General features: G+C 34.4%; 1 protein-coding gene across 1 annotated transcript in view; it reads right to left on the reverse strand.

Annotated features, from left to right (window-relative positions):
- The window catches only part of LOC100373169 (proteasome activator complex subunit 4-like), a 47,034-nt gene that overhangs the window by 11,958 nt on the left and 16,592 nt on the right, over window positions 1-18,484 (reverse strand). The window contains exons 22-37 of the mRNA XM_085492427.1: window positions 17,644-17,802; window positions 15,842-15,970; window positions 14,167-14,358; window positions 13,928-14,064; window positions 11,768-11,821; window positions 11,493-11,622; window positions 10,786-11,033; window positions 9,969-10,038; window positions 9,325-9,450; window positions 8,536-8,688; window positions 7,333-7,529; window positions 6,358-6,489; window positions 5,767-5,951; window positions 4,252-4,328; window positions 3,077-3,205; window positions 1-156 (exon numbers count right to left, since the gene is read on the reverse strand). Coding sequence (XP_085348553.1) covers window positions 1-156; window positions 3,077-3,205; window positions 4,252-4,328; window positions 5,767-5,951; window positions 6,358-6,489; window positions 7,333-7,529; window positions 8,536-8,688; window positions 9,325-9,450; window positions 9,969-10,038; window positions 10,786-11,033; window positions 11,493-11,622; window positions 11,768-11,821; window positions 13,928-14,064; window positions 14,167-14,358; window positions 15,842-15,970; window positions 17,644-17,802 — 2,274 coding nt within the window. The remainder of the gene's footprint in view (window positions 157-3,076; window positions 3,206-4,251; window positions 4,329-5,766; window positions 5,952-6,357; window positions 6,490-7,332; window positions 7,530-8,535; window positions 8,689-9,324; window positions 9,451-9,968; window positions 10,039-10,785; window positions 11,034-11,492; window positions 11,623-11,767; window positions 11,822-13,927; window positions 14,065-14,166; window positions 14,359-15,841; window positions 15,971-17,643; window positions 17,803-18,484) is intronic.

Consider the following 18,484-nt stretch of genomic DNA (forward strand, 5'->3'; position numbering starts at 1 on the left):
CTCCAGTTGATCATCTGTTAGTAACTGGACTACAATATTCTGTATCTCGGTAGTGAAATCTTTATTTGACGTCATAATAAACATGTTGTAGAAGACCATAACCTGAGTGTAATTCAAGATGCTGACCCGACTGTGCCACGAACTGCTTGAAGCAATCTGTAAGCAATAAAACAAGTGAAATGAGATTCGTGATGCTCAAGGGATATTTACGACATGTGTGTGCGTGACTGAGTAACAGGGCTAACAAGTACGTGTGGCCTGGAATTCAAGAGCTAAAATTAACAAAGAAATTCACGTATTCATAGTAGCCAATTACTACGAAAGCATGATAATGCATTGTTTGGTTGGTTGATACATGAACGACAAACATCAATTACGCATCAGGAGTATATCTGCTCTACTACATCATTTTATAATATTTCTATGGAAGTATACTTATTTATCAAGAGAAGCAGGTTAAGAAAAGATTTACTATGAATGCTGGCAAATTATTGACCATTGTTGATAATGTGGAGCTTTCATAGTGAAGAATAGTAGACCAATTTGTCAAGATTGGCTATTCAAGTGTACATGTATGTTAGATCACGACACCCAGCAGTCAGTGAAACTGATACTAAACGTTAAAGCAAGTGTCCCCATTCACAGAAAGCTCAGTGAATGTTAAACAAGCATCAAATCAATTTGGGATTTCAATATTAAAGTGTAGGTGTCAAGCGCAGTGTTTAGAAATAAGAATAAAGCTGTCAGCAACGAATGACTCACTAATAGTGAATGTCAAGTTTCTCATCTACATTGCTGACAGTTATGTTAATTATAGAATGCCAGGGAAACAATTCTTTTCCTTTTAAAGATTAATTGGAAAGGATTTTCAAAACTAACAAAGTGTCATTTGTGCAATGATCGAAATGTGCAATCGATACAGGTGGTTCTGTTTTCAAGAAAAAAAAAAAAAAAAAATTAAACAAGTTGCATCCAATCACCATATTACCATAATTTCTATGAATTCAGAACAGGTTTTGTGCAGTAACAGACATTCCCAAAAACTTTTTTTTGATGTATCTATTCTTGAATACGAACATCAGGCATCAAATAATCACTATTGCTACACTATGGCAAGTCAAGGCTAAATGTTTCGCCAATTTGAATTTGGCAGAAAAGGATGTAAAAATAAGCCTAATATTGATAGATGAACAGTGATAAACATAGCACTGGGTAACTTGCATCAAATGCATTCACACGAAAAGATGAAAACTTAAATGATTACAATGTATCACTTTAAAGAAACAATTATGCAAAAAAAAAACCCCATTAATGTGATGCAAGAGCTGTTGCAAAGAAAAGCACATTCAGGTAATTCAAACACAAGATGTACCACTAATGCTGCAGTTGTGTATCCATTTCGTTCCAGTGATGATGAAATTTATCTAACCAAGATTTAAAAAAAGATTAATTATTAAAAGCATGGGATCAGGATTACCGGACACCCTAAATCCTAGGATTATGCCTAGCATAACATTGGCACACTACGCACAAGCGTGTTTTTTTTTTCTCGTTTAATTTTTGGGCCTAGAGGAGTCCGCTAAATGTCATGGCTTCAATCACATATCAGCTTTTGATGAATCTAATCCATTAATACTAAACTAGCACAAGGATAAAAAATATGATATGCCTGGTAATGAATAATCTTTTCTTACACGCGGCCTACAAGGCAATCAAATGACTGGGGGGCAATATATGTTAATTATTGAACCTGTGTCTACTGTCTGTGTAGACATTATTAAACAAGGCATATTGTTACAATCATTTTAGTGATGATTTCTAGTCCAAGGTATCATGACGCTGTTTAGTTCAGATGGGGGAAGGAAGAGTAACCTTTATTTCATCTATACCACATGCTAAGTGACCCCCATTTCAGAGTAACTTTTCTAATCAGACATACTGTAAAATAAAATATTTTTTGCTTGGGATTAATTTTCGTTGACGGGATGATTCAGTGAAAATAAAATCCGGCAAATATACCTTTTTTTCTTATATTTTTCATTCAAGTTGTCAAAAATCAGGCCAGACTTTTATTATCCCTTGTTTCGCGAACCCGCTGAATAAACAGGAACCGAAAATGAAATAAAAATACAATTTTATTTTAGCGTAATTTCTCACGCCCGCTGACTTGTAAGTGCAAAAAATTGCCCGCCACATAACAAACCCAAGTTGCATTTTCGTGGGAGTATCATGATCAAAGTACTGAAGTCTTGCGCAGATGAGAAACAAAGTTATACATGGAATAAAATTTTATTTCATTTCTTCTCTCCGATCAATGATCTCACTTACAATTCTTTGAGAATCACACAAATCTAATGGAAAAAAAGAATTAATTTTAGTTTTTTTTCGCCCTCCTCAAAAAAAATTGCCTTATAAAAACTCAAGAAACAAGGAATAAAAAAAGTCTGGCCTCAGTGAAAATAAATTCCATACAAAACACCCAAAAAGTATTTTCAGCAAAAATTAATTCCAGCTAAAATAAAGTATTTTACAGTAATGACTAACTGCTAGTACATTTGTAATAGTGATTTTGCCTTTCACCTCGCAGTGAGGTTCAGAAGGTCATACTTGCTTCTTTATCGTAATCTGGACTTTTACTGTGCTTATCCTGATTCATGATTACATATAGTATCCAGGGACCGGATTCCTGTCTTATAGGTTACCCTGCTTTCTACTAACATCTAGAATGTCTACTAATAATTTACCCAGTGTTTAGTGACTGTGATGTTGATTGGCCGATAAATATAGCATGCAACTAATCTGAATATGCTAATTTTCCAAACAATGGATGACAGTTGTATGTTTTCTCCAATATGCTACATTTGCGTACATCAATTGTCAGTTGTAACAGATAAAATGCAACCATTCCATGATTATATATAAAAATACAACATTCAATAGTTGTGATATAAACATCAATATTATTATAAAATTTTAATAGGTACTTGTGTACCTCAAAAAACAGTACAAAAGAAGATCAAAGACGAAAAAAGCTGAAGCTTAACAACATGCAAAGTATAAACTACAAATATCTTACTTGTTTTATAGCCTGCAAAGCTGCGGGTACTACATCTGGTTGAAGCAATGCCTGCGCCATACACGCCAATGTCACCTGCCCTTCCTGCCTTGACTCGTCGTCTGTCTCGCAGCTCTCCATCGGCACAAACTGAAAACACAAATAATACAATCATAGCATTGCTCTGAGCAGCAAATTGAAATCACAGCGAATAATTGTCATGTACATGTATTTACAAATGAACCCAATGAATAATTTATTTAAAAGTCAATTACGAAATATCACCTCAGGGAGGTATTTCATCAAAATCTTGTTTTCTTTCCAGATCTAACCAGAATCCAGAAAACGATAAAAACAAGCCATGCATGGCACAGTCCCAGTTAGTTATCGAATTTAAGATATATAGTTTTGTTTATATAGCTGGAATTTAAACAAGTCAGGAATATGATTATGATGATTGTTTAACATTTAAATGATTGACATTTGTATCTGATTGTCAAACGAGTATTGAGAGATATTGCTTTGGAACAGCATTAATTAAAACAAAATCAGCCATTTTGAATACATGTATAATGAATATATAAAATTTGAACATAGTCAATGCATGTCAGAAATATGGCTCTAGAAGCCCATTCATTAAAACAAAATGGCCACTAGTCAGCCATTCTGAATCTGATCTAAAAAATAGAATAACGTGCATCAGGAACCCGTAATGTCTAATGTATGTACCAATAAATGCCAGAAATGCTTGATATTTGATGATTTTTTAGCACAAAAATGGCCGCTAGTCGCCATTTTGAATCTTATCCGAAAACAAACTGATGTGCATCAAGGTGCTATAATGTCCAACGTATATACCAAGTTTGAACAAAATCCATCTGTAAACAGCTGAGAAATGCTTGATTTTGATGATTTTTAGAACAAAAATGGCCACTATTCGGCCATCTTGAATCAGATCGTGAAACAAATTGATGTGCATATGTATAATATCATGTATGATGTATGTGTGAAGTTTGGTTGTGATTGGTCCAGGCATTTCTAAGATACAGGTTCGGACGCACAAATGGACGCACGAAAGCACAGAAGTCAAAACATAAGTCCCCGTTTTCGGACTAATCAAAGATAGATGCATATAAAAAACATGAAACCTGGTGATACATACTGAAATTCACATAATTTGCATTTTAGTGACTTACTACTGGTAACAGTTGAAACAACTCTGGAGGTACTGCATAGAACATTCTGGACAAGCTACCCGTAACCCATTTCATAACTGAGGAAAAACCAAAAAAAAATACACATAGCACATTTGAAGCGAGATCATTGGAGATTTTGGCAGACCTATGTCAACATGCGCATATATTACAGAGTCAGAAATAAATTAAATCTGTATCTGATCAGAAAGTACATCAAAGTAGACTGCCCTCTGCAGGTGAATCGTCAAACAATAATGCCTCTAAGATACTGTAAAATAATTCTTTTTTGCTTGGAATTTATTTTTTCTGAACACCTGCAAGTCTTTTCAGCGAAAATTAATTCCAGCTAAAATAAAGTATTTTACAGTATTTGAAGACCCCAATATGTTATTGCAATAAACATTTCATTAACTGTCAATAATTACGCCAACAATTTCTAGAAATACTTAACCAGACAATCTAACATTGAAAGCCTTTGGTTAACTTGCACACTAATTAGCATAAATTTACATACTAACCTGAACTTGAGACTAATCATCTTTATTTAGATATAGCAAGAATGCATAAATTTTATGTATGTATATTTACGCTTATATCAACATAGCCGCAAGAAATTCAAAAAATTTCAATAATAAATTAAAAACAAGCAGCCTGTCGGCTGAGATAGCTCCGCTGTTAGCAATGCACATTTCAATTAAAGAACAGAAGATATCATTAGAAAATGAACAATATGTATAGTATCAATGCAATGGGACTTGCTGTTTTTAACATAAATTCAAAAATATCACTTTTTACCAAAAATGACAAAAATATTCACCAAAATTAGAAAATAAAGATATCATTATGAAATGAACAAATCTGATAGAGGTCCACATGTAGTACCTATATATGTAATATTAGAGCAATTGGACTTGTGGTTTTTAACAAGAAGTCGAAAATATCACTTTTTACCAAAAATTACAAAAATATTCATCAAAATTAGAGAATTGATGATATCATTACAAAATGAACAAATCTGAGAAAGGTCCACATGTAGTACCTATATACGTAATATCAAAGCAATTGGACTTGCGGTTTTTAACAAGAAGTTGAAAATATCACTTTTTACCAAAAATATTCACCAAAATTAGAGAATTGAAGATATCATTACAAAATGAACAAATCTGAGAGAGGTCCACATGTAGTACCTATATATGTAATATCAAAGCAATTGGACTAGCGGTTTTTAACAAGAAGTTGAAAATATCACTTTTTACCAAAAATGACAAAAATATTCACCAAAATTAGAGAATTGAAGATAAGATAATGAAATGAACAAATCCGAGAGAGGTCTACCCAAGGTACATACAATGTATACACCAAGTTTTCAAGAAGAAGTCGAAAAAGTAAAACATTGACACGGACGACGACGGACAATCACTCGTATGATAAGCTCTGCTCGACAAAGTCGACAGCGGAGCTAAAAATGCATCACAATTACATTTGCTATGAATGTACAATACAACATATAATTACCTGTTTTACATAACTTAATTGCATTCTTCCATTCCTCATTCTCCACATCCAAATGCTGCAGGTCGATATCACATAGCAATGACAGCCGTGGAACGACTTTGTCAATGAACGGCTTTCTGCGTGGTGATTTGGTATGCGTACCATTCTTCACTGGGTAGTCGTATAAGAAAACGTTGACAAGCGTACTGTGAAAAAATAAGAAATCATGCATATAAATAAAGGCAATCTAGGAATGTATCTTAGTGACATCGTTTCATTTCACATTGAAATGCAAGGATACCAAGCAGTGATTAATGTCACACTCTTGAAATACCTTCTATTTTGAATAAGTTAAATAATAACTACGACATATGTAGCACACAAGTGTATGTGTATACCTATTATATCGGCTTGTGTATTCGTTTTGACTATAGCAATATACTAACAGTATATGATCCACATTTGGCTTATCTTTTAATCCTGCTTTCCAAATCTGGAAAAATGCTACAGTTTTGGTAATTTAGTGGTACATTATTCACTATAGATTTCCATCCAATACCCAATATTTAGATCACTTTACTACTCCCATGTACACTGACTGTTGTGACATACCTGCCAATTCTATCTCTGACATTCTTATAACTATGCATAAGATGAGGTTCCACACAAGACAGTAATCTATGAAGTAAGTCATCTACTCTCCATTCTTGCTGAGCTAGACCACCTTGAAGAATAAACAGCAAGCTAGGGGTGACAAAATGAAAATTTTTATACTGAGTGTGGAGGTATGTATGGGGGTCAAAAAACTAACTCTGCGACGCGATTGTGCGACTCGCCGAATGTCGATTATTGCACTCTGCGACAGGATCGCAGTGTCACTCTGCAAAGAGCACGATTCCTATTGGTTGGTGGGTCGAACAGCGCGAATCTCAATGGTCGATGTTCACTGCATGACTTATAAAAAATTAATTTTTAAACGGTACGGTAAAAAAAAAGTGTGTAAACACTATGTACTGGCGACATGCCGCACTGTTCGGTGATCGGCAAGCACATGAAGACAAATTGTGGGACCAAACAAATGACACATGGTTTACGGTGATTGGACACATCACACCGCTGGCTAGAAAAATTAAATAGTATAACGTGCATGTTGGTCTTGGCTGCCTATTTACGGTGTAATGTTATCGCACAATCGCGTCGCAGAGTTAGTTTTTAGACCCCCATACATACATGGAGTGTGAATTGAATGTACTGGAAGCAAGGATTGAAATGCATGCAAGGGCAAAGCCAAGGTCCAAAATGCATTAGATAACAAAACTGGGTATATTAAATTAATTAAAACTCTACAATAGAATACCTGTTTTGACCAAGTAACATTTGGTCAAATAGTTGACAATCAAATAAACATTGAAGTAGAATTACAATTATGCAAAGAACTGACATTTGTTAATTTCTTCAGCTCAATATCAGTCTCTGAATGAAGTTTCAGTTTGGACAGACAGACAGACAGACAGACTGACACACAGACACACAGACAGACAGACACATAGAACCCAATCAATGGCTGTCCAATCGAGACTGTCTTACCTGGAATCATTGAACGAGCCCACATCTCCACACAGCTGTTTTTCAAACAAGAGTTCGAACAACCAGTGGAGTTTGCGAGGATCCCGACTTTCGCAGGAGGTGGCTATTGACGTGGCCCAATCATTGACAGTCTCTACTGACAGATTAGTCAAGGCAGTTTTCATCACAGGCACAAGAAATTCCCATAGCTTATCCAACTGTAATGAAAAGTGAGAGTTGAAAATCAGAAGATGGTTGAATGACAATAAAGATAGTACCGTAGTAGTGAGTGTATTGGTGGGATTCAGTTTGTTGGCTTAACCTAGTGTGCTACAGTCAGTGATGATGACATGCCTAATTCGAAAATGAATATTTGCATACTTTTTTCATTTCAGAGATTTTAAAGTTACGTCACTCCCATAAAATGACCACAATAAAAATGTTCAGCTTTTAATAATCTGATATACTAATAGTTCTATATTCTAAAAAGATATCGGCAAATATGAACATCATTATTTCTTGACTTCAGATAAGGAATGTCTGAGAAATACCTACACAAGTTGGAAAACAAATCAGTACTCAAAAGTAAAGAGAATCAGAACACAAAACAAACTGACATGCCACGGTTTATGCTAAAACAAACAACCACAAGAAATGATTCTCAGAATCTACATTAAATAGTCATTGTCAATGTCAATGACATAGTCATGAAAAAGTGACATACTATTTTAGCGAATTGACGTAATAGCTAAATGTTGATTTAGCGAATCTCTCTCGTCTTTGTTGATTTCCTGTTTTCACAATACTTGTCTGTCGCCTGCTAAAACTAACGCGCAGTTATCACCGCCATAAAAACGAAGATAAACTAGTAAGTGTAATAAGGAAGCGCTCCAGATTATTACGTTTTCTGTGTTTACAAAGTGTGTGTGTGGAGAAAAAGATGTTGTTTGGTTGCCATTTTGAATTTATAATAAAGTCATTAGCGATATTTTAAATTAGCGAAATTGTTCTCTCGCCAAATTCGCGAAAAAGACATGTTTTACAGTGTATATATATATATGACCTAATAATGCGATGTATGTGTGAAGTTAGAACTTGATCGACCCATGCATGTGTGACATACGAATGCAAACACGCACAAGTCCCCATTTTCAAACAGGGAGTAAAATAGGAAAATCAGTTATATTTGTAAATAAGTATGAATGTATTGTGATATTTACTTACTTTCTCAAATGGCCAATGTTTGGAGCCTCGTATAAGGCCGGCAGTGAGCTCCGACAGACAACGTTGACCACTTTCCTGAGAGTCAACAGCTAATCGCTGCATATGAGGTTTAAAACGTTCTAAGAACGTGTCATCAAAATTCCTGAAAAGACCCTGTGAGAAATGAAAAGATATCATACAGCTTGAAATAATTCACATAATATCATAGTTAATACTGTAGAATACTTTATTTTCACTTGGAATTTATTTTCGCTGAAAGGATGATTCAGTGAAAATAAAATCCAGCGAATATACTTTTTTCCCTATATTTCACATTCAACTCGTCAAAAATCAGTGAAAATAAATTCCATACAAAACACTCAAAATGCCTTTTCAGCGAAAATTAATTCCACCTAAAATAAAGTATTTCACAGTAGTTGATTTTCAACTGTCACAAATTATTTTGATCATATTTGTTATTTGTATCATGACAAAAAAATGTGTCAGCTTTTAAATTTTGAAGCAGCATAAATTTTCACTTCAAGAAATTTTCAGAATTTCAAGATTTCTTGTAAAGACAAAATTCATGAGTTCACAATTTTCACTGACAATATGTCTCATGAAATTTAATAACAGTTTACAGTAATTCGGAAAAGACACAAAGACATTGTAGAACTTCCTATCAGATAGATTTACAATGCACAAAAACACAACATCTACAGAAACATTCCTTGAAAATCTAGAGAAAATATTTTCATCATGTGAACCACCAAGTTGAATTAGCGGACAATAAATGAATATTAACATTACCTTGAAGAGAATAAATTTTCTATTATTAAATCTATCTTTGCCTTTCTTTTCTTCTAATGATAAATAACCTATAAATTTATCCACAAAATCTTGATTAATAAAACAATCGTAAATCATCTGCTCTCCCTGAAAAAAAGAAAGAAAATACACCATATTATTGTTTTTGTTCTGAATGCCCCTAAACTATACATACGGATACTATCCCACTGATTAATACAGTGGATTAGGGTTGATCCAGTGTAAGTTTGACACATGAACAAGTTTGTCCAAAGCAGAGGATGCTAATAGAAAAACATGGTTGCAATTATGTTTTCTTGTCCAAATGAGTATACTTGATGGGGAACAGTTACAAAGTAAAAACAGTACAATCCATGTGATGTTGCTGATTCAAGGCTAAGGTCATTTGTGGACATTATGGTCATGAGCGCTATTTATAAAAGGTGTACAGAAGCACATATAAACCAAATATTGCATTTTGTTGTATATTGTTTCATTATTTTGACTGTAGAAACACCTGTTATGAACATGTGCATACTTGCTACTAATAAAAGCAAACACAATACTATTAGCAGCTTTCCGAGACACTGACAAACCCAAGGCATCAGTTTGGATTACATATAACATATATTGTGATCTGCTAGTACCTGTGATAGTTCATCTCTGCTTCTTCCTAGTTTGGGTTGTTCACTTGGCGGTGCATACATGTACATTGGTCTGTGTGAACAAACAAAAACACATGTGATTATAAGTTTAAATGAAACCAAGCTAGGTACACTCATAGACCCTCTAACAGGAGGGTCTATGGTACACTAGAGAAATGGTTGATGACATATTGACATGCTTTTTGGGGACTAAAATGGCCACTAATCGATCAAAATGAAAAAGAAATTGATGACCTACTGTATATACCATTATGTGTTGACAGGGTAATATGTTTATATGCTAAGTTTGAATAAAATAGGCACAGGCATGTATAACAAAAGGTTGCAAACTACTGTTAGGTTTATCTGAGAAAGAGATATTCATCTTTAATACATGAAATGAATCCTAAAAGTTCCTCAATTCAAATCTTTGGTTATTTTTTATAACCAAAGAAGAGAGAAGAGCGAACTAAAAAATATCCTCAGTTTAAAATAACGTGCTACCATTATGCTACAGTGAATAACATGAATACTGTATATCATGCTGTTAAAGCCGAGCTATTGAAGCATTGTACAATAGATGCGTGTAGGAATTGAGTTATATAATATATCAAATGATACATTGGGTTCACTGAGCAGGATGTAACACAGAGACTCATCTATGAATGACAAACCACAACTTTTGATTGTGTAACCTCATCTCTTGAAATATTTATAAATTGACAAATTACAAACTCGCACGAAAATGCGCCCACCCACTCGCACATACGGAAATACGCCCACCCACTCAAACATATTATATTGAAGAGCTGATACTTACTTTGGCCATGTGTAATACCCCCAATGTGTTTTTTCAATCATAACGCACTTCTCCCATTGTTCCTTTGTCTTTGGAATATTTTTAGTGTCGTAGTGATTCCATGCATTGTCCAGCCTGTCGCCCTGGTGTATCTCGTTTCGGGACGGGTGGTTGTCTGGCAGATTGGCTTGTTTGTAAGGATCCACTTCCACCATTTTGTGTTTTCGCTTCTGTTGTTTCAGTATCGCTCCCAATCCGTTGATCGCTGTCTATATATAGAAAAATATTACAAGTAGAAAGTATTAAAACAAAAGACGCAAAACAAAAGGTGCCATACTGGATGAGTCAATTCTATATGCACATGATATAAAGGTAAGTACACTATCGAGTGTAGAACAAAATGTGAATCCAGAATGGTGCCATGTGGAATTTAATATCATTATTTCTGATAAACCATTATTTAAACAATAATCAGAGTTTTGCCACTTGATTTACGCTCAAAACTTGAATGGTACGTTGCCATGAACATTGTTGGTATCAATTGAGTAAAGAGTGGAAAATATAGCAGGTCAAATAACAGCATGGAGCTAGCAGCTGCTCAGCCTAGTCAGTGTATCTGTCAACTGACAAAAAATACAGTTCTCTCAACTGCAATACAATTTGGATCACTGAACCGGTAACCATACAACATGTGTGGAGATAAGTGTACTGCAAAGTACCAGACTTACCTTTCTCATGATGATAGAATCATGAACGAGACAGTTTACAAAGCAGGCCACAGCATTGGGTGGTATTGGGATATCACTCCGAATTAATAACAGCAATAATCCTATACCAATTTGAGAAAATTTCCACCTCCTATTGAAAGAAACAGTGAGAAAATAATGTTTTATTGTAACTTGTCCAGTCAAAAAATAATTTAAAAATTAAAAATGCGCTATATATTTAATTTTTCCCTTTTCCTGAGATATATACAATTCATACATATATTGGTGGTACTTACAAGTCACCTGAGTCTATCAACTTGACTAAAGTATCAACCAGTTTATGATATAGGCTGAAAGAAAAAAAGAAAACACATTGGTTAACCAATCTGAAAATGTCTCACACAGAGTTTCGGCGGCTATATACTCATACTTATGCTAATAAGTTGCTACGCAATTAAAACAGCGGGCCCTTAGAATAACAAAAACATTTCAAAAATTTTTTTTAATATGCTATTCATCTTAAACTCCAATGTCAAGTGTGAAAAACTCTAAGTACTCTAAGTAGAAAAAGAATTAAACATAAAAACTGCAAAGCATTTGTTTTAAATACCGACATTAAGAATTACATCACGTGATTAATTAATCGATTTCGACAAAAAAATGAGTAAGCAAAATCTAAAATAGTGAGACGCATTTACAACTCTTGTGGCATTAAAATAATTCAGCAAGTACTATGACCAGGCAAAAAACTTCCTTGGCATTGGCAACAAATTATCAAATCAAAGAAAGCTTAGAAAGAACTCCCGTGTGCTGAGAGTATTGGAGACACATTAATTCAAAATTAATTGAACTTGAGATATTGATGGAAATGCAGAAAACTATCTATGCAAATAAGGTAACTAATATGAACACATTTAAGTGTAAAACTAATAAGGTCTGCGCAATGTAAAAGTAATAAGATCTGCGTAATGTAATATCTATGTACCAAGTTTCATTGAAATGTGATTAGAACCAAAAAATTATTAATTATTGTGCTAATTAAGAGAATTAATATGAACAGATTTTAACCCAAAATTAATCAGGCTGTCTATTGTCCTAGAGCATTTATGTACCAAGTTTTATTCAAATGTGATGATCAATACTTGAGATATCAGTATTAATTAATTATGTTAATTAGGTGATTAAGAAGCATAAATATTTACCAAAACTAATATGGTGTACAGTCCTACACATGTAGGTTCATTGAAATGTGATGAGTACTCTTTAAAAGTTTCATTAAAATTCAATGAGTGGTTCTCAGGACAAATTAACTAATTAAGCAAATTAGTACCGTAGTTAATATGCACAATAATTTATCCTAAAATTAATCAGGTCTCTGCATAGTCCTAGAAGATCTATGTCGCAAGTCTCATTGAAATGTGATGATTAGTACTTGAGATATCAGGTGAAGGGCTGAAAATTAACTAATTATGCTAATAAGGTGATTAATATGCACAAATATTTCTCCAAAAACTAATTAGGTCTCTGCACAGTCCTCAAGTAACTTTGTACCAAGTTTCATTGAAACATGATCATTACTACTTGAAATATCAAAAGCTGAAAATTAATTAATTATGCAAATTAGGTAATTAATATGTACTGATATTACCCTAAAAACTATCAAGTCTGTGCAGTCTCATATGACATCTGTGTACCAAGTTTTATTGAAATGTTATGATTAGTACTTGAGATATCAGTGGAAAAGCCAAAAATTGATTAATCATTATGCAAATTAGGTAATTAATATAAACAGATTTTTACCCAAAACTAATGAAATCTGTGCATTAGATCAGAGCATCCATGTGCCAAGTTTCATCAAAATCCAATGAGTGGTTCTTCAAATATCAGTGGAACAGTCATGGAACAGCTTAAAATCAGGTAATTATCATGCAAATTAGGTATTTAATATTCATAGATTTTTACCCAAAACAAATCAAATCTGCGCATTAGTTCAGAGCATCCATGTACCAAGTTTCATCAAAATCCAATGAGTGGTTCTTCATATATCAGTGGAACAGTCATGGAACAGCTAAAAATCAGCTAATTATCATGCAAATTAGGTAATTAATATTCATAGATTTTTACCAAAACCTAATCAACTCTGCGCATTATCCCAGAGCATCTATGTACCAAGTTTCACCAAAATTTGATTAGTGGTTCTTGAGATAACGGTGGAACAAAAAAAGTGACATACATACATACATACATACATACATACATACATACATACATACATACATACATACATACATACAGACATACAGACAGGGTAACTGCAAAGACTCCCTTTTGTGCTTCGCACACGGGAGTCAAAAATGACAGAAGTATTGCAGTTTCAGTTTAAAATGTCCTTATATCATCTGTGCACATTTTCCTTATCAACAAAAATTAAATTTCGATTGAAACTGTCAACTTACTCTCTCTGTTCACTGTTCTTTCTCTCTAACATCTTAACACTTGTCTCCAATTCAGCTATAGAGGGCGCTGGTAATGCTGGTTTGGGATTACTTGATTTCCAAAGCATGGAGGCACAATCTATGCAAGAATCAGTTACCTACGATGGTGCAAACAAAATTTCAATGTTACTGTACAAGAAAGAATACAAACACAAGAAAGACGGACAATTTCATAATACCGATTTATTTTCTTCACGCACCTGAGATTCAATAACCACTGTTTCATATTGCCGATTTATTTTCTTCACCATATCTTCTATCTTCTTCATAATTGAAGGTTTCTCAGAGTGACCAGCTTCAATAACAGCTGGCCAAATTTGGCTGATTATCTTAAAATCATGGACGATCGTAAGACTCCAATCTCTCTGTCCTGACAGTACAAACAACGCACCCTGCAAACAAAATAAAGAAGGCTTAGGATAGAAGCAACAACAAATGATTCACAGCATATGGAATGAGTGAATGAGTGAATGAATTAATAAATATTTCTTATTCTCAAAAAGATGTGCTCAGATTGATTTTGGAAAACACATTGACCAGAAACATTCTTTGCACTGAACTATAAACATTGGGTGACTGAGTACTAGTAACTCTCTATTTCAGCAAACTTGTTTCAAGGCAGCATTTCTGATAAAGACATGTTACTAAAATTTTGATTTCAATCAAAGTAAGATTTCAAGCTATAATAATAACTTTATTTAATTAAGCGCAACAATTCCAACATATGAAAATCAAAGGCGCTGAATAAACAATCAGTCAAATATTAAAAGCACATTTAAATAAGTGCGTTTTCAGTCTGGATTTAAAAATGTCTACTGAAGGACTAGAACGAACAGACAGAGGTAATTCATTAAAAAGTTTAGGACCTAAATTTTCAAAAGCACGGTCTTTGTATAACACCTTGGACTTTTTTAATAAATTTATGATTTAATATGATTTAATAAATTAATCCTTTCACCACCACACTTTCTCGCCCACAATTTTTCTGCACTTTTTTCTTATATTTTTCAATATTTCTGGAAATGAACCCTAATTTTGGAGCCAACAGACACAATTTGTATCAATTTTCAGTTTTTACTTAATAAATTTGGCTATTTTTGTCCCATTCTTCTTAAGAAAAGTGCAGACTATTAATGGGACTATTTGTGATGAAAAAAGGGAACAGGTGGTGAAAAGGTTAACACAGATGAAATACGAAAGGTAGGTTGGTTGGTTCGCACATTGCAGTGTATTTTACAACTAGCGTGTGATCAAACTTTACCGTAATCAGTATATACAGTTACAAATATTGTTTGAAAGTATGAATATACTGACTAACAAGGCTGGACGCTGATACCTATATCGACAACCTATTTGTGATTATCTTCGATTACTTATCAGGAAAAGTCATGGAATGGTCAAGACAGACAATGCCACATCTTTTAATTTACTGTACTTGGAAAGCAAAAGCCATTTCAAATTGGATATTTATTGAGCAGGAATTAAAAGTGTCTCAAAAGGTTCTCCCCACATCATAGTGGAATGGTACCACTGGGATAATAGGGTCCACACATGATTCTTTCTCATCTAGTTTTATCTACATGTACATATACTCTATACATTGTATTAATATTCATATTGAATATAACATTTGATAGAAGATTCTAATATTTCTATTGAGTGTTGCCACTATAAATTCTTCGCTGTGTCCACCCCTCGCATGCTGCTAATGCGGCCATCCAGCATTATCACTCTTTTCGACAAGGGATCAAAATAAAATATACAGAAATTTGCCAAACACTAGATACCAGCTCTGACTCTAGATACCAGCTCTACACTAGACTCTGTGCGCATGAGTCATTATGAAAACACTATATCATTGAGATGTTAACTTACTTTGAATTGTTGATGTGAAATCCCTGGTTCATTTCTTAGATTATCTAAGATTCCAGGTAAAAGATCTCTTCTACAATAAGCATAGAAGCGCATACCCATAAACAGCACATTCTGAGCTCTACTCCGCACCTGTAACAGATAATAACAGTAAGCAATAAGAGATATACTTATTAAGACATAATCTAATCTGTGAACATGCAGAGAGCTTGCCAAGATTGGAGCATATACATGAAACTTACGCACTATGTTGACAACATTCGTTACTATCGTACTTCCCCGAGCATTAGCCCCTCCCCGAGTATAAGCCCACCCCTCTGTTTTTAGACATTTAACGAGTTGAGGGCATCCCCGAGTATAGGCTCAGGGTGTTTTTACCAGGCGTTGACGACATTTATTAAAATATGCATGTAAAAAGTATATTTCATTACATAAAAATCATGATTGGTACGGTAGCTTGGTTCCTGCTTTTACGAGAAAACTCGCATTAATTTCAGAGTGCATGGGGGCGAACGTTCAGAACATGGTTCGCACCTTTTCTATTCTGTTATTTACTCAGGATGAACCCTAATGTTGCAATACTGAAGTACCGGTAATCCATATTTCTTCTGAGAAGTAGTTTTCAAAACGGCAAAGTGTAATCGTCAAGTCATGAAACCTGGTCAGAGAACATTGCTTTATTTTTCCGAATAATCGTGTCCATTGTGACTAATGTGAATGGGGTGTGAACGAGTAAACTATTCTTCGACACGACTTGTTGGTGACCGTGAAGGGTTTAAATACTTCCTCTACCCTCAGTTTACCTTTTAAAAATTGCGAATCAACAGCTTTTAGGGAAAAAAATCACTGTTTTTATGTAGAAATCAGTGTTAACAGATCGCATTTTAACATTGTGGTAATTCACTTCCACATTGCGTTGAAAAAATTAATTCGTCAATAATCAGAAAACATTCCACAACAAAAATAATGATAAAGATCTCGCCTTTGACTTTTTTCCCACAGACCCTACCCATTTTTGCAGACGGTATGTAAACCGTGTTGTAATAAAATGTGTGTATTTTTATGAACATGTTTGTTTCTTCATTGTAAAAAGTGTTGTGCAAATCAACGACGACTCGTTTGGCATTTTTTTCTTAAAAAAGAAGTAATATTTGTCCGAGACTGGCACTGTGAACGAAAAATGTAATTTGGATAATTTTTCGTGGTTGGGAAGATGGTTACAATTTTCAACCCACCAGAAAATTTTCTTTCTTGAGGTGGTCCTCGAGTATAAGGCCACCCCCTAATTTTCTTGATTAAACATGTTCAGGCCCCTGGGCTTATACTTGGGGAAGTACGATAATATAATTCCCTAAAATTTGTCTTCATTGAAGTGAGGAAGGAAATACATATAAAGGTTGTATCACTTATGAGTCAAAAATCAGTACCACAATTGTAAAGCCTTCTTTATTAGTTTAAAGTGCACCATATATGACATGCTGTTTCAAACAGTTCACACTCTGTTCAACACATTACCTGGCAGCAAATCTATGAATTATTTGTATGATCTACAAACAAGTCACTGAAAATACCTCTATTCTTGTATAACAAAATACATAGACAGAGAAGACATGGAATGACCATGGTACAAGAGCCATATTTTCTTAACTTTAATTACGCATGTTGTGTGTACGTACTCAGTTTCCAAACACAGTATCCCCTGATCCATGTCTCCTTGACACATGTCCTCTGATGATGTTTCCTCATTGAAATTCTCTATCCATGTCTGCTTGGAGTACATTAAATGAAATAGACATTAGACTTACCTCACTGTACATACTTGTTGAAAGTCTTAATAAATCCTTCATAAGTTTCCTGTCAAGTTCAGTGTAAGGAGCAATAGATCTTTCCAATATCCTCATTTCATGCTGTAGCTGTACCCTGTCAATCAATAGGGCTCTAATGTGCTGTTTTTTCTGGTGCAGCTGCAATTATTGAAGAACAAACAAATAGAATTTATCAGTGCATACCCACAAGCTAATATGGTTGATAAAGATAAAAAAAAAACATATCAGAAAACATATGTATTACCAGTTACATTTATTATTCTTGGCCAGCAAAACAACAGGCCACTTCTATCACACCTTGCTCGGCTCAAACTTCCATCCAATCAGAGCATTCCAAATAAAGATGACTCCCAACAAATGCTAGAGGGCGCTCTGACCAAAAATTTGCAATAATTTACGTTAAAAGAATTGAATGTCCACAGTAATGTCTGTAGGTGTACCTGGCCTGCCAAAGTTAATTCAGACCAATTTTAACACATAGCCAGGGTATTGTAATTACATGGTACCCCCCCCCCCCCAAAAAAAAAACAAAACAAAAAAAAAACAGGGTCAGTACCATGGCGTGCATGCATAATTAAAGCCCAAGATTGAACAGACAGTTACATACTGAACCAAAAGGAATTCAGACCAATTTTAACACATAGCCAGGGTATTGAAATTAAATGGTGCCCCCCCAAACAAATGGTCAGTACTGCATGCACAATTAAAGCCCAATTAAGGTCAGTTACGTGTCCACATGGTGGACAATGATGACAGTGGTGGACAGAAAATACAGTCAGTGAGGCAATAGTGAACATGGTGGACAGGAAGTTTGGTTGGT

This window comes from Saccoglossus kowalevskii, chromosome 2, assembly GCF_978046115.1.
Source record: "Saccoglossus kowalevskii chromosome 2, keSacKowa6.1, whole genome shotgun sequence".
NCBI classification, from domain to species: Eukaryota; Metazoa; Hemichordata; class Enteropneusta; family Harrimaniidae; genus Saccoglossus; species Saccoglossus kowalevskii.